The 15,941-nt window shown below is 37.1% G+C and overlaps 1 protein-coding gene across 4 annotated transcripts in view; it reads left to right on the top strand.

The window, feature by feature from the left end:
* The window catches only part of LOC136798067 (leucine-rich repeat serine/threonine-protein kinase 2-like), a 34,353-nt gene extending 20,066 nt beyond the window's left edge, over nucleotides 1–14,287 (top strand). For 3 of the 4 annotated variants that reach the window (XM_067054650.1, XM_067054653.1, XM_067054652.1), the window contains 13 exons: nucleotides 1,065–1,703; nucleotides 2,068–2,275; nucleotides 2,768–4,689; nucleotides 5,177–6,277; nucleotides 7,555–7,765; nucleotides 8,264–8,492; nucleotides 9,163–9,693; nucleotides 9,966–10,184; nucleotides 10,588–10,815; nucleotides 11,214–11,412; nucleotides 11,866–12,089; nucleotides 12,431–12,680; nucleotides 12,830–14,287. In XM_067054650.1, coding sequence (XP_066910751.1) covers nucleotides 1,065–1,703; nucleotides 2,068–2,275; nucleotides 2,768–4,689; nucleotides 5,177–6,277; nucleotides 7,555–7,765; nucleotides 8,264–8,492; nucleotides 9,163–9,693; nucleotides 9,966–10,184; nucleotides 10,588–10,815; nucleotides 11,214–11,412; nucleotides 11,866–12,089; nucleotides 12,431–12,680; nucleotides 12,830–13,584 — 6,716 coding nt within the window. In that variant the 3' untranslated portion in view covers nucleotides 13,585–14,287. Of the gene's footprint in view, nucleotides 1–638; nucleotides 866–1,064; nucleotides 1,704–2,067; nucleotides 2,276–2,767; nucleotides 4,690–5,176; nucleotides 6,278–7,554; nucleotides 7,766–8,263; nucleotides 8,493–9,162; nucleotides 9,694–9,965; nucleotides 10,185–10,587; nucleotides 10,816–11,213; nucleotides 11,413–11,865; nucleotides 12,090–12,430; nucleotides 12,681–12,829 lie in introns of those variants that run through there. The other variant, XM_067054651.1, reaches the window with a different exon arrangement.
* Nucleotides 14,288–15,941: the final 1,654 nt, after the last annotated feature.

Below are 15,941 nucleotides of genomic sequence, written 5' to 3'. Positions count from 1 at the left end.
AGAACTTTTTCAAGGTTATCTTGGTTTTCAAGGTTAACTTTCTAGAAAAATGATTGATTGAATCGAGAAGTTGACCTGGAAAAAATATTTTTTTTAGTTATTGAGTAATAATACATAAGAAAGAGAAATTTAAGAGGTTCTTTCGTTTTATATAACTTAAAACTTTATTTCTAATAATTAATTTCTAATAAAATTTGTGGCATTTCTTTATAAATCAATTACCTTAAAGTTTTAAACTATGCTTTCGCTTTGGTTCGTCGCATGCGCATCATATAGTAGTTTCCTTATAAAAAGATCATACGGTTCTGTTTGGGTTTAAATGTTCGAGACATTTTTTCTTTTGCATCATCTTATAGGAGGATATATATATAATGTGGCGGATATAGAGGAGGTTCAAGACTCCTTGAGTCTCTAGAAAAGAATGATCTTACTTTACTCATTGTAAAGAATTTTTGCAATTTTTGCTATCACACTGAACTTTAGAAAGTTTTTTATTTTCTTATAAATTCAAAGAGATTTATAGAGATGCATGCGATATGATAGCTCGGAAATGAAATTTTTTTCAAACTGACTTTTTGATGTTTAGAATCAAAACAAATATAATGTTACAAGTAGCAATGTTTTTGGTGCAGAGTTTTTAGTTTTTATTTCTAAAATAAGCACGCTAAAGTACAGACGGGTTTGTTTTTCAGAGGTAGAAATATTTATTTGATGTCGTTATAAAAAGATTACGTCACCAACATAATGACGTTTAGTAACGGTCTGGTAACGTTCGAAAATTTGAGAGATATTTTGGATTATTTGACCCCGTATGATACGGTTAAAGAATTATTGCTTCGATTGGATTATATCCGAGTTGATTTGTGTAAGTTTGGAAGGGCTGCTTTATTAATCTTTTGTTGTTAACTTGACTATTTCTGCATGGGACACTGTATATCTCTTGTTGTAATATTTCCTGTAAAAGTCAGTGGGGCTCCCCAACTTCGTCGGTCGACATGTATTTACGGCGTATAGATGATCACAATTTTATTAAAGTATATAATATTTTTCTTTCTTTTCTTCAGACAACTCCGATTCGCGATGGCTTGCAGAGGTTTTCGCAGCCATGATCGCTCACCAAGGGAACGTACAAGTACAAGAAGCTGCTTGTTTGACACTCAGCAGTCGGTTAGCTTCCAAACCTGAATTGATCAACCTGATAGGTGAAGGGGAGGACCACCTCCTTCCATTACATGGTACTGTCCTCTCCGCCCTCAATATCCACGCGGGGAATGTGTACGTCTTTCGAGCGGCTTGTGAAGCTATATACCAACTCTCCATCCACTCAAGTGATCTGCAGAAATATTTATATTACAAAGGTGCGTCCGCCTCCATCATCCGAGAGATGAAGAATAATACAAACGCCAGTGACGTCATTGGGTCGGGTTGTAAAGCATTGAGAGCGCTAGGATTGAATAATCCGTATCAACATGAATTAATGTTCGTTGCTGAAGATGTTCTATCGGTGATTTACGAAACGCTAAAAACGTTCAGAGAAGAAACAGTTCTCCAAGAATGTATTGGGCTCCTTGTTTGTTTGGCGACCGACCTCCCGATTGTGTTGCACCAATGCATGGCGATGAAGATTCCAGATATGATCTTGAAAATCGCCGATAATAATTTTGAGTCGCAGAGACTGGTGGAAATCACTTTGGAAGCGATCGGTAAGAAAAATATACCTTTTGTCCCTTCCGCTCTTTCACGTATTTTCTTGTCCTTTTCTTGAGGAGTACGAACCAAGAATTTCAAATTCACGTTTTTTTATAAGAGAACTTTTTTAAGGCTTCAAATGTTCTTGTTATTTTTAACCCTAAAATGTTCTTAACGTGTTCTTATTTTCACCATTTTGAGTATTTTTGTCTCCTAAGAAATCGAGTGTTTCAGAGTTCGTAGAGTCTTTTACTTGTCCTCAATACTTTAGCCATCGAGGCCTTATGTTCATTTATAGTTCATCTTATAAAAAAACGTGTAGTTCAACGTTTTCCAAATCTTCGGGACACTATGTAATACTTCTCCATTTTTTCGTAGCTTTATTTTGCTCATCTGAAGAACAACAATTGTTACACATTGATTGCGTTCGCTCACTTCGTCGTATCATGGAACACCATGTTCAAATAGCCTCGATTCAAATCAAAGTTTGCGTCATCATGCAGTTGATTAATGCTGATATTCACTTTATCAGTAACTCGGCAGTCTTCCAAGAAATTGTAGACGTGCTCATTCAAGCTATGTCTAGGTGGGTAGTCATTTTTGTTGAACTTTGTACTTTTAGAAAATCTAAGAAAATAGGGTCATTTTTCTGAGAATTAATTATCGATGTGGTGTCAAACAGTTGATAACACAAAAAGAATTTCTACTTTTAAATCAATATTTCGATTTATCTAAGGGTAATTATAGGCTACTAAGTAAGAGCTAATTTTTCAACAAAAAAATAAAAAGAGAGAGACCCTCAGCACTTCTTTTGTCAATCATTGGGAGTACATAAATAGCTAACATTGGGCTTTCCAGAAAAAATCCGTATACCCCCTGGAATTCCGGGCAATTTCAGGTTTAAACTCCTTTAGAATTCTGAATTTTAGTAGGATTTTAAAAGCTACTCCATGGAATTCCAGTTGTTTTTGACAGATTTTTGTATCTCCCCATGAATACCAAACCTTACCCCCTATGAACGGAAATGACGTTTTTTTTTCTGGAAAAGCCCACTTCATAATTTCTGTTTTGTTTTCAGTGACCCTGACAACAACATTCTACAAATCGAAGGTTGTATTGCTATCTACCTCATGTTTACACACAAAGGTTCCAAAGCTGACCATGTGAAAAGATACGCTCTCGAGAAAGACGTTCCAGATATTTTATTCGAGATCATTGAGGATGGTCGACAAGGTGATAAAACAGCCATTCTAGCTAAAGACGCATTGAAAATGTTTTCCTCAAGTCAACATTTTAAGGATGCTTTGTTACAGAAAGCATGTCTATCCAAACGTAACAAATGTGCGGAGTTCATGATTGAAGAACAGGAAGCTAGTCTAGATGTAAGACCAAACTTACCGCTATGTATAGCCGTGGAAACGAATAACAAGAAATTGGTAGAAATGTTACTAAACTATGACAGTACGAATGCTTCAGAAGCGCTCGCCTTGTGTTTGGACTTGAAAAACTATGAGATTGCTGGTGTTTTATTGCGGTATATAGGTTTTGAACAGGAAAGTGGTTACTTGATTTGGGGTAATCTGAATCTGAAAGATCTGAGACCAGAGCTTATTGAAAATACTCTTGAGTTCCAAGTTAAACGGAAGCGCTCATCACACCGTGGTGATCGTTCGCCGAAATCGTCCGCGCGGCCGCCGTCGCGAATGGAATTGGATCAATCACCGCCTCTTTCACGCAATAACAGCTTCACGGAAAACATGAATATCGACGAAGAAGATTCTTCATCTTATGCGCATGCACGAAACATCGAAAGCATTAGTGGACCTGTTTTACCATACAACAGAGACGACCCGAGGCTTTCCCACAACGATACCATTCGCACTCAGAAGCATTTCATTCCCTTTTCACCACGTAAAGACTTTCAACACCATCCTCAACAACCCAACACTAAACCTATCTTACCTGAAGCAGGTCATCTTTTGCCGCCCATTGATAAATGTCCCAGTTTCGGGAAACGCTCAATCGGACAAATTTGCTCTTCGCCCTCAGATGGCGCTATTAATGACATCATTGGTCCGGTAGGAAGCTCTATATTTTACACGCCCGTTAGAAATATTCGCTCTAACACCAGTAATGATCTGAACCATCCAGTCAACAAGATTCCTAAACTTTCATCACCGCCCGTTCAAAGGCGTTCACGCCATGCTTTCAGCTGTATTAATCAACCGAACGTACAACCAAAGAATAACGATCATATAAAAACACTGGATATTTCTCATAACGATTTGACGGATATCGACCAGTTAGTGAGTTATCCCAGTCTCTTGGTAAAAGAACTTTTATCCAACCTACAAACTCTCCATCTCAGTGAAAACGCTTTAACCGAATTCTCTCCACATTGCTGTGAAGCTCTGTCGGGATTAAAAGTATTAAATTTGGCTAAAAACAAATTGGTTGACTTTCCGTACGAAATTCTCCATCATAAAAATATCGAAACGATCGATCTATCAAAGAATTTAATCACGACACTTCATTCAGATAAAGTTAAAGACACTTTTTCGCTTCTCAAACTTGACATCAGTCATAATAAACTGAAATCTTTTCCAAACTGGATTGGTGCCTCTTTCCCTCGGATGACTAAATTATCATTCCGTGGTAATGAAATCCGTGAAATACCGGATAAATCATACGACTTCCGGAGCATTAAAGAAATCAATCTCTCACACAATGATATCAATAGAATCTCACCGCATTTCTTTCGCTCCTGTCAATCATTGGAAAAAATCGATTTATCTCACAATAGATTGGAATCGTTGCCTGATTTTACACTGAGCACACTGTCAAAACTTTTTCAAGTCAAACTCTCGCACAATTGTTTAAAGGGACAGAAACCTTTTTATATCCCTAAAGCACTTTTGGCCATTCCTTCATTGACCATGGTTGACCTCTCATATAACAGCATCATGCAAATGCCTGATCCGTCTTTCTGGTCTGCAAAAGGTATACTTCACTTTTATTTATCAAACTATTAATCTGGAGCCTGGTTTTTCAAGAAATGATTAAGTTTCGCAACTTGCCTTACGGTTTTTGGCAATGTCACTTTAATTTTAAAGAAAGCGTTGCTTTGGCTATTTAAGGGTATACCTTAAGTGGATAAATTTTGGCGGGGATTAAATTTCCAAATTCGCCAATTCGCCAAATTAAATCCCCGCCTTCAGCAAAAAGAGAATTATGTGAAAAATCACAACTTTTTAGTATATTTTTGAGTAATTTTCACCCATTTCGGTGTTTCAAAATTTCCAATTCGCCAAATTAAATCCCCGCCAGGTTTTATGAAATTGATCTATCGCCAAATTAAATCCCCGCCAAAAATCGTATTTAGGCCAATCGCCAAATCAAATCCACGCCAAAATTTATCCACTTAAGGTATGTGCAGCCAAATTCAATTGAATAGAAAGAATTTCATTCTTTATCATTTTCTTATTAGGTTTGAAGGAATTAAACTTGGCAAACAACAGAATCCAACAGATTAACCTTTCCACCAATTCTAAAGATTTTTGGCCAGAAATTTCTCGTTTGAACCTCTCCAATAACAACATCCGAAATCTCCCTGCAGAAATTGGTTTTTTGGATTCTTTGGTGTCCTTCGACGTCAGTCACAACCAAATTAATGAGCTACCAAATGAAATTGGTCTTTTGAAGAAAGTCTTCGAACTTAACCTCAAAGAGAATCCATTAAAACACGACCCTGCTCTTCAGAATTTTCGACCACAAGACATCATAGGCCATCACCGTTACAAACTGAAAAACGCTGTCCCCTATCGTCGCATGAAACTGATGCTTGTTGGCTACGGTGGCCGAGGGAAGTCATCTTTGCTTCGTCAACTTGTCAACATGAAGCACCCAACGCACAATGTAGCCACCGTAGGAGTTGAGTTGCGGGATTGGGAATTAAAACCACCCAGCCGTTTCTTTGAAAAGTCACGCCCGACTTTCACTTTAAACACGTGGGATTTCGCCGGTCAAGAAGAGTTTTACAGTACGCATCAATACTTTTTATCATCGCGCGCCCTCTACTTAGCTGTTTTTGACGCTTCTCAAACAGGAACAAGTGAGCTGGACAACCTTCGCCCTTGGCTTCTGAACATCCAAGCATCTGCACCTGCAGCTATGGTCATCCTCGTCGGTACACATATCGATCGAATCCCGCGTGAAGTACGTGAAGAGCATGTCAATCTGCTTCTAGGCTACATGAACAAATTCGTTTGCGAGCCGGGACTGCCAAAAATCGAGGCTAAATTTGTTGTGAATTGCATGAGAGAAACTTCTGCTATGGAAAAACTACGGGAGAAAATCTACAGTATTGTAAGTAATTTCAAGTATGAAGGCCAACAAATTATCGAGCAGATGGTTCCTAACGCGTACGTGTTACTGGAAAAATTGTTGTGTGAAGAAGTGGCAAAGATGCACGCAGAAAAATTGTTGCCCATCAGGAAATGGGATCAGATTGTGAAGATGTGTCAAGATGGTAAATTGGTCATTGATGATGAAGAACTGAAATGCGCTCTCAAGTTCCTCAAAGAGACTGGTAAGTTTTGTTGCGCGGACAGGAAATCTCCGTTTTTTTCTTTTCTCCCCTTAAAATTAGTGACAGCTTATAGCTAGCGTTGTTATTGGAATAACAGGCTATAAAGCTTCGAGAGACACTCCTTCTCATGGAGATTAAAACACTTCTTAACCACTTGTTAAATGTCATAAGGGTCCTTAAAATATAAAATCAAAGCATTCATGTTATGATAAATAGGTTTTGAATTACTTTCCATGTGACTATCATTGAATTAAACGAGACGTGCCTTTGGCCTTTCCCATACTGTCTTTTCTGGGAATCTTTCCAAAATATTTAGTTTTTTGCTTATAGTCCAGTATGTTAAATTTAATCCTTAAGGCAACATAGTGGATATTTAAAACGCATTTAAAATTTCTTTGTAATGTAAATAAACAAGTTAAATTTGTCGATCTGTCATGACTCTATATCCATTTTCATCATGAATGCCAAAAAAAAAATTCACAAATTTCTTCCGCAACGGTTTCCATGCATACTTTGCATGGATTTAGTCCCTTCTCCCTTAGGAGGGTAGCCTGTTAGACGAAAACTATTTTATTGCAGAGTTAACGTCTGTTACTTTTAGCAGTGTAATTGAATATTTTGATTTTATTGGATTTAAATATCCGTCCCAACCTCGCCTTCGTCTTTATTTACGTTACTAAATGACGTCATAGAATGCACTGTTGCCGGTTAATTTGGTTGTTGGGGAGGTACTGAGTACTTTGAATGTAACCTTTCGAACTTTCTTTTACACAAAAATGTAAATTATATCAAGTTTCTGATAAGACAACTCTTCCAAAGTTACGTTGTCAAAGGTTACTTTGCTAGTTTCGATTTCAAAACTATCAAAATACACTTCGTGTATCACAAATCAATATATAGCTGTATATAGTAGGTAGTACGTAGTGCTGAGGAGTCCTAATAAGGACGAAATGCATATGCTTCTCCGCCACCCTGCTCCTGAAAGAAGATATTCTAAACCGTGATTGTGGTTCCAAAGATTAGAAAATATAAAACTCCCCTTATCTTACCCTCTTTGTAGCAGTTGTTAAAAGTACTTCCATCTCACACGGATTCCGTCTCGGTGAAGTATATAAAAGGCTTTTCCGTCTCATAACTCTGCATAATTCACAAAAGTTTTAAGATTATGTGCTAATTTACTCTGTGAAATCCTTTCCGCCTCAGACGAAAAACCTTGCTTTAACCTATGCTATAAGTGATGAAAATAATAATATGTTTTGTCTTTGATCTTTCATTAGGATCCATAATGCATTTCAGTGATGCATCAGGGACGATCAACAATCTGTATTTCATTGATCCTCAATGGTTATGTCAGATGATGGCACGTGTTGTCACCATTCGTGAAATCAACCCTTGGATTGATGAGCACGGAGTTCTACCCAAAGAAAAATCTTCACAACTTTTTCCCAACGACAAGTTCCCTCTTGAATTCTTGGATCGATATTTCAAGTAGGTCCTTACACATTTTAATCATACCTCTTGTGGATTTGCAAAACGGCTTTAGATGCTTTAAATGCTCCTTTCATGGGCCCCGGCGAGCCATTTTGTGTGAGGGGCAATATTTTGGACGGGGCATTATTCTTTATTGTATTCACATTTTTTAATGCATTCAGTGTATAAAGAAGATATGTTCTATGATATTTTTTAAAAAATTTGAATGTTGTATTAGAAAACGCAACTTTAAGATTTTATACTAAAACCAAAGTTGTAGTAGTGTCGACAAGAGGGGCGCAAATTTAGATTGTAGAGCGATTTTTATGACAAAATAATTTTCTTCTCGTATGAATGAATGAATGATAGTGTCATAAAGATTTGCCCACCCACACTAATTTTCGCCCCACTTGTCTACACTACAGAGTTTTTAGGTCTGCGTTTTTACATGTTCCAGCTTACATGTTAGCTTTCCCTGAGGTTTATCTCAAATCATAATTTACATTTCGTTCACAGGCTGCTCCAGATGTTTGAAATTGTCTTACCGTTGTCAGACAAAGACTACCTTGTAACAGCCCGTGTACCGCAGTCACCACCAGACTACATTCCAAAGCACCAAAAGAACTGTGTCACTGATGAGAACGTCGTTACCAGGAGGTACCGGTTACCCTACTTCCCAAGTGGGTTCTGGACACGACTCATTACGAGGATTTTGGTGTACCAAAAAGAAAATTTGTCTTCAGAGGTGAGTGGGATTTCGAGGCTTTTGTTAAGGGAAGCGCATAACTTTAATAGCGAGTTTGTGTATTTGCACTTTTGAGGACGGTAAAGTGACTGAAGTGATTTGGAAAAACCCACAGTTCTGACCCGCAAAATCGACGGCGTTAGAGGTGCTGATTTACCGTCGTCTTCAGTCAGTCAGGATCTAGTCCAATTAGAACCTTACCGTCTCCGTCGCAGAAAAACAGACATGCATAAACTCGATATTGATTCTAAATATTCTTTAGATCATCGATAGTTTAACTTTCGAAGCACAGTATTTTGATGTAACCATTACACTACACAAACTGAAAATAATGTTCAAAGTTACGTGAATATTACGTAATTAATTGCATGTATTCCATCCATTCGAAAATAATTTTTAGTTTCACTTTTGCACAGTATTTTGTTACTTGTTTTTTCAACACTGGGTGTCAATACCTCGTAATTCAAAACTTTCTCACAATAAGCCTCTTCATGGTAGTAATAGGCCTTTTCACAATAATAAAATCCGCTGCGAGTTATTCACCATGGCAATTATTTCAAAATGAGGCAAGTGATGCTCGTGACGTAATTTATGAAAACGTCTAGTAAAGTTTTCACAAGATAGCACTCTTTCGGCCCTCATTACAATTTTCTTATCCCTTCTTTTTCAGCCAAACATTATTGACTACTGGCAAACAGGAATGTATATGTCTTGGGACGTGAATTCCTTGTTCCTCATCACAACCGTACCTGAAAAACAAAATATTTTCGACATCTATGTGCCGATGAATCAACACGGGTTCATGGTATTGGGCGTGGTCGTTGATTTGGTCGATAATCTAATTGAGGAGTGGTACCCAGGCCTCTCTGATTCATCTTACTCGTCGCGATCTTCCATTCAACGTTTGGTGCCGTGTAACACGTGCCGTGGGGACCTGTACGGAAATTGCCACTATTTTACGGTGGCCCAATGTACTAAAGAATCACATCATTCTGATATTATTGAATGCCCGCAATGTGGCCCACGCAGAATACGGGATGTCGCTCCGGACGTTGTTTTCGCGGACATTGATCAAAGCTTAATTGTTGAGCGAATCAATATCGACGAAAACGGACTTCGTGCTAAAAAGAAGAAACTTGGCGATGGTGCTTTTTCAACTGTCTACAAAATCAATGTCGAGGGAGAAAATATTGCAGCCAAGGTAATCAATCGACATCCAGTTGAGCTAGAATCTTATAATGTCTTCTTTCTGTGTTTGGGGAAAGCCTGGAGGCCTTAGAATTTTGTTTTTTGTAATTGAATTCTTCACAATAGCTGCTATTTAGCCCTTTTGTAATTAGAGATTACTAAAGTTTGGTCGCACGTTTGGCCAAACAATGTGGAAAAACCCATCAACTATGGTTCAAAAAAGAACCTTTTTTTCTACATTTACATTCGGCAAATATTCATATTTTCTCGATTTTTATTCTACAGGTTTATATCAAGAATGGGGGTATCAGTGCCAATCGCCTTCTCCGCCAAGAAGTTGATATTCTAACCAAAATCCAACACCCTTGTTTGATCTCTATCACGGGCGTCAGTTTGAGACCTAGAATGCTGCTATTGGAATACGCCCCTCTCGGTAATTTGGATGTGGTTTTGAAATCAGGCCGCGCGATGAGTCGCGGTATACAACATCGGATCGGTTTGCAGGTAAGCTAATTTCCTTCGTGTCTCCTAAAGATTTAAGAGGCAAAATTCATAACATTTTTTGTATTTCCTCTTTTAACATTTCCTAGATCTTATACTTATCCTTATCTTGTGAATTTTTGATGGACCGCAGCTGGATTCTCTGTATGTTTTCAGGCTCAGCATTAAAAATAACAAAATTAATATCTCGAATATTTGATATTCAACACATGAATAGAACCATGTCTCGTATTGAAACGATTACCTGTTTGATCATTATAGTACAAGTTGTCCCTGACTTAATTCGTTTTCAGTTCTTTAAATTCCTCTTAAAGCGTTTCAATCTTTAGGGTTGATAGATGCATTGCCAACCCCATTCACTTCTCAATTACACTGTTTTACGTTTTTACGAAAATCTCTTTTATAGATCATCGAAGGTCTAGCCTACCTTCACGACCGTGGCATCGTGTACCGTGACTTGAAACCTAGCAACGTACTCGTTTTCTCGCTTTCCATTGGAATGCATATCAACGTCAAACTTTCCGACTACGGCATCTCTCAATGGTCTTCCATTCTTGGTTTGACTGCTGTCAAGGGAACGGCTGGATATCAAGCACCGGAAGTCTCGCAACGGAACATCTCTTATGATGGAAAGGTAAGATTTTATTTTTGTATATGGACTGGAGTCGTTTATAATGCGTGTAATACAGTAGTGTAAGCGTTATATGATAATACGATTATTGTTACGAGATTTACTTTGTATAAAAAAAATTACTAAAGTTTTCCCCTCCATTACATTTTGCTTTATTTCTACTATGTCTGAATTAGTCGTTTAGCTTGCTAGGCTATGTTGTATAAGATTTCTTATTTGGTTTTATGGGGATGGTTGGCTATTCGAATTTAAATTGGTTTTCCGTGCTAATAACCTTGCTAATGGAATTTCCCGGAACAAATTTTAAAGGGTAGGATAAGGTTTTATTGTTGCCGAAAAAGTTGCCATTTTTAAACAGTTGTTGTTATTTTTAACTCTTAAATTTCCTCTCATATTTCTAGGTTGATATTGTGTCATTTGGAGTGACCTTCTATGAGATTGTGACGGGTGGAATGCACCCATATGGAGATGTTCCATTCCAATCACAACTAGACGCCATGATTCTGATGAACAAACCAATCAATAGCATCTCGAAACACGGATGTGCTCCTTGGACGGACATCGAAAACCTGATACAACAATGTTTACATCCAAACCCTGGTAAGAAGTCTCCTAGTGAATCACTAGATGGATAGGCCATAAGTTATATGAAAGGGAAGGCTGCCACGGCTTTTATCTATCCAGTAACAATATAATACCTTGTCGGTAAAAAATTCGTCAGCTACAAGATTCATTGGTATAAAAAAATCGTCGGCTATAAAAATTCGTCAACCCTTGATTTTTTCGTCACTTTTTGCCGACAAATGTTCTACCGATGAGGTCTTTCCCGTTATTTGGTTGTTGGCGAGGAACTGGCAAATGAAAGAGTGAATCGAAGTCAAATGTCAGAATTAAATGTAATGACGCACTTAGAGATACATATATTTGATGTCATTCTGGTAAATTCGAACCCCTCAACCCCTTAAAACTTTTGGGTTAAGGGGTGTATTGCAATTCCCCTTCCTTGATTTTCACCATTCACAATTTGTTTATCCTTTGTTTATCTCGTACTAGAATTCCGCCCAAGTGCATCCAAAATTCGTGACGCGCTACTCGACGCCAATATTGTCTGTTTAAAACGCGAGGTTGCCATCTCGCGCGAGCAATCGGTCGAGTGTACGGTATCTCGTAAGTTCACAACGCATGACAACTTGAACAAGATCGAAGTTTGGGCTGGAAGCGGAGAAACGGAACAAAGCCAAATCTCGTGGTTCACCCTAGGTGCTGATAAGAAACAGGTAACACTGGTTGAAAAATATCAGGTTTTCGTATTCTAATAATATGAATTTCATACTACAAATTTAGTAAAGGAAGAAGACCAGAATCAACTAAAGTCAAGCAACCTTCTGAAATTAATAATGAAGGACATAAAGACAAAGAAGAAAAATCACTTTTTGCTGTATTTATAAAAGTAAAGAATAAGTTTGTGAAGAAATTCCAACAAAAATATCACAACACTATGCGAGATTAATGTTGAAATCATGGCTCTCAAATTTGATATTCATTAAAGCTTGACGTGTTTTGCCCTTTATCTGACACGAAAATTGTACATCTTTTACCATAATAATTCTTATTTTAGACGGTTCAAGGAATGTTTGTCAAGGAAGGACGCATCTTATGCATGGAGCCCTACAAACATTTCATGATGGTTGGAACTAATAAAGGCTACGTCATCGTCTTCCATGCCGACACAAAGAAACGGCATAACGTGGTCACTTTTAACGACGCCGTCCTTTCGATGAAAGTGGTGTCGAGTAAAGATAGCATTGTTTTGGGGTTGGCGTCTGGTGATTTGCATGTTGCTGCTGGAAAAGACCTTTTGACTGGAAGTAAGTCTTTAGAAATTGTTGTCAAATATTTCTATTATTTCTCTCATTGATCCCCCTGCTTTGTTGTTATGTATGCAGGTAAAAAATACCATTATGTTGTTTTAATGAGGCTTATTCTCAATGACCTTAATTTACGTTTTTCTTTATAGATTACGATCGTGAAAACCCTTACAACGCCTCCAACGCTCCCATCAAGATTGATGCCGAAATCCCAAAAGGACCAATCGCATGTCTAGCTACACTCGGAAATACCTTATTATGTGGTTACGGGCAATCGCTTTTAGAATTACGTATGGATTCTGGCCGTGTTGTACGTCAAATAAATGTCGGATCAAAAGCCCCCAACATAGTGTCCGCGTTAACCGTCACAAAGAAACGTGTTTTTGTGACGTGTCGTGAAGACCACCAAATCAAAGTGTACGAAACATCCAAATTGTTTATTTCTACCTGCATCACAGATGTAATTGACTGCCATGAGATTTTACAGAAAGAATACGCAACCCTAACGCCTCGTGACTGCCGCCCTATAAGCATGGCAATCGTGGAGAGCTCTAATATCTGGATTGGCACGGAAAGCGGACACGTTATCATTCTTGATACAAACAAAACAAAAAATGTAGAACCTTTGAACATTATTTCAAGAAGTAAATCCACGGTTCGATCAATCACAGTGTGTCCACGACTCGGTGGTGGCTCTCAATCCGTGGTCACCTCTGGTCAGGGATTCTGGCCCTGGTCAAGTCCTTATACTGTTCAAAAAGATAATAAAGAAAATTTGGATGGGTATTGTTTGGTGTGGGATAGCGAGTTACCGAAACAAAAGAAACATTTGTTGGCTGTATATAAGAAAAGAGAAGATGAGGCGAAAGAGATGAGCGAGAACAGTACTCTGGGTATGTTTTAGTGTTCACATGGTTGCGAGAACAGTACCCTGGGTATGTTTTAGTGTTCACATGGTTGCGAGAACAGTACCCTGGGTATGTTTTAGTGTTCACATGGTTGCCAAGCAGTACCAACCTCGTTCCCTGCGTATTATTGGCTTTTTTTTATGCTTACTGTTAAATCCAGATAATAATCTCTGGCGTTCATAAGTAAAAGTAATAAAGCATGGGATACACGGGCAAGAGGTTGGCAAAGTACATTGTTTCAACGTATATTGAAAACGAAAATCTTTTAAGTCCAGGTTTTACTTTTTTAGAAAGATTATTAGATTATTTTACCAAATTACTTTTTTCAAATGCCTCAAATCGGAAATACAAGTAACAATTATTACAGTTTTTCAAATTTCACAAACAACATTTGTTCCATCCTTCTTTGGAACATTAGTGACCCCAAGGGAGGGTTAAAACTTTTTGACAATGAGTTGTGCTCAACATTTTTTTTGTATATTATGTAACATAAGTTTTGTTCAAGCATTTAAATCAAATTATAGTAATTATTTTGTAAATTTTAGACGATGATTTAGAGAGATTTGTACTTGTTTTTTATAGATTTTATCAGTGTGTATTTATTTAAAAAACCATAGCATTTATTCTTTATGTTTTATAGATTATACAGAATTTTCTATATAAATTATATCTAAAAATACGATAAATGGTCAATTATCCAACTAAAGATATTCGTTTTTTAAGTAATCACTCCTTGTGTTTAAATATCAGACACTTCGAGTTAATTTGTTCCAAAAATTTACAATCCACACAATTTGATACTTTGTTCTTAAACTGTATGAATAAAAAATATCATTAAAATTAATACCTTGTTGGAAAGGTGATTCTGAGTGGATTATTTCACGCCTTTGAAACTTTACGAAAACTTTGAAAATCAATACTTTAATCGTAGAAATTTTAGTGAGACTAATTTTAGCGTTTTAGCGAGTTTTCCCTATTTTCGATAAAATAAATCTCGCTAAAACGCGCCGAATTGACAGATTGCTAAAATTTATCGGCGCGAAATTTTTCGAAAAGCTGATTCGCTAAAATAAATCCAGTATGTTTTTTCTTTCATTTTAATCATTTTGTTATCATTTTCATAATTTTTTCAAAACTAGTAATGGGGGCGTAAATTTCCAAGTTTTTCTGTTCTCAGTCAAGAATTCTGTTACAAAGACATGTGACTATATTGATTTTTTTATTAAAAAACATTATTTTTTTCTTCAAAATCATGAAATCGTGAAATTTTTGTCAGACGAGTATTCGCTAAAATTTATCCATGCGAAATTTTTTGAAATCGTGATTCGCTGAAATAAATCCAGAAAATATCAAGATTTTCCCGACTCGCTAATATACGCTAAAATTAATCTCGCTAAAATTTCTACGATTAAAGTAAACAAATTACTGAACTAAAGAACTTTAAACCTTTTTGAAGCCCTTAGCCTCGCTTATTTCAAACATGTATTCCTGTGTATTCCTTAGATGAAAGGTCACAGACCCTCGCATTGATTGAGTCTATTTTGACAAACCTAAACTGACAGAGACCTTGAAAAACAACTAATTAAGTCATCAGTCTAACCTTGCAACTTAGGCGATACTGTTTATCCAGAGATTTGATAACCGGAAGGTTTCCCGAAGGATGTTTACCTTCCCAAATTTTCGATAGATATTTCCTCGATCTAACTTAATCCCGATCTCCGAACCTTTCCCCGCAGATGTTCCCTCTAACAGAAAGAAGTTAGAAGTTTTGATTAAAAGACCTAGTAGTCTGTGCCATGAACACAACAGCTTAGCTTTCTCTGTGGAGACAAGATGTAAGAATTTCTTCTTCTCTTTTGATAGCGTATTTAATTTTTTTAAGGCTCTTGCGCTGAAGATGATTTTAACCGAAAAGCTTTTGCTTAAATAAAATAAAACTTTGTTTTTTCTTTATATTTAGTTTCTGCATAGGTTTCTGCGTGGAATAGACGATATCGGCTTTCCGAATTCTCCCCGAATGATTACCCATGATGCATTGCGCAAAAAAATTCACGGACGATATTGACTTTCCGCGCAATGCATCATTGGTAATCATTCGGGGAGAATTAGTCGATATCGTCTATTATCATCAGACACTAGGATAACAACTGACTGATTTTTGCTAATTTCTCATAATTGCTAATGATATGCTGTTATGACGTTTTAAGTTGTGAGAAAGATGCAAAATCAGAAATTGAACCAATGACACCGGAAACTTTCAAACTTCAAGCTTAAAAAAGCCACCGTGCGTGCCACTAAAAAAGTGATATTTAAGAAAAAAAGGAAGTTCTCACGAATTCTTATAGCCATAAAC

This window comes from Clytia hemisphaerica, unplaced genomic scaffold (genome assembly GCF_902728285.1).
Source record: "Clytia hemisphaerica strain Z4C2 unplaced genomic scaffold, Clytia hemisphaerica genome assembly, whole genome shotgun sequence".
Lineage (NCBI taxonomy): Eukaryota > Metazoa > Cnidaria > Hydrozoa > Leptothecata > Clytiidae > Clytia > Clytia hemisphaerica.
The sequence above is the reverse complement of the archived record's forward strand: the minus strand, read 5'-3'. Positions and strand labels throughout refer to the sequence as shown.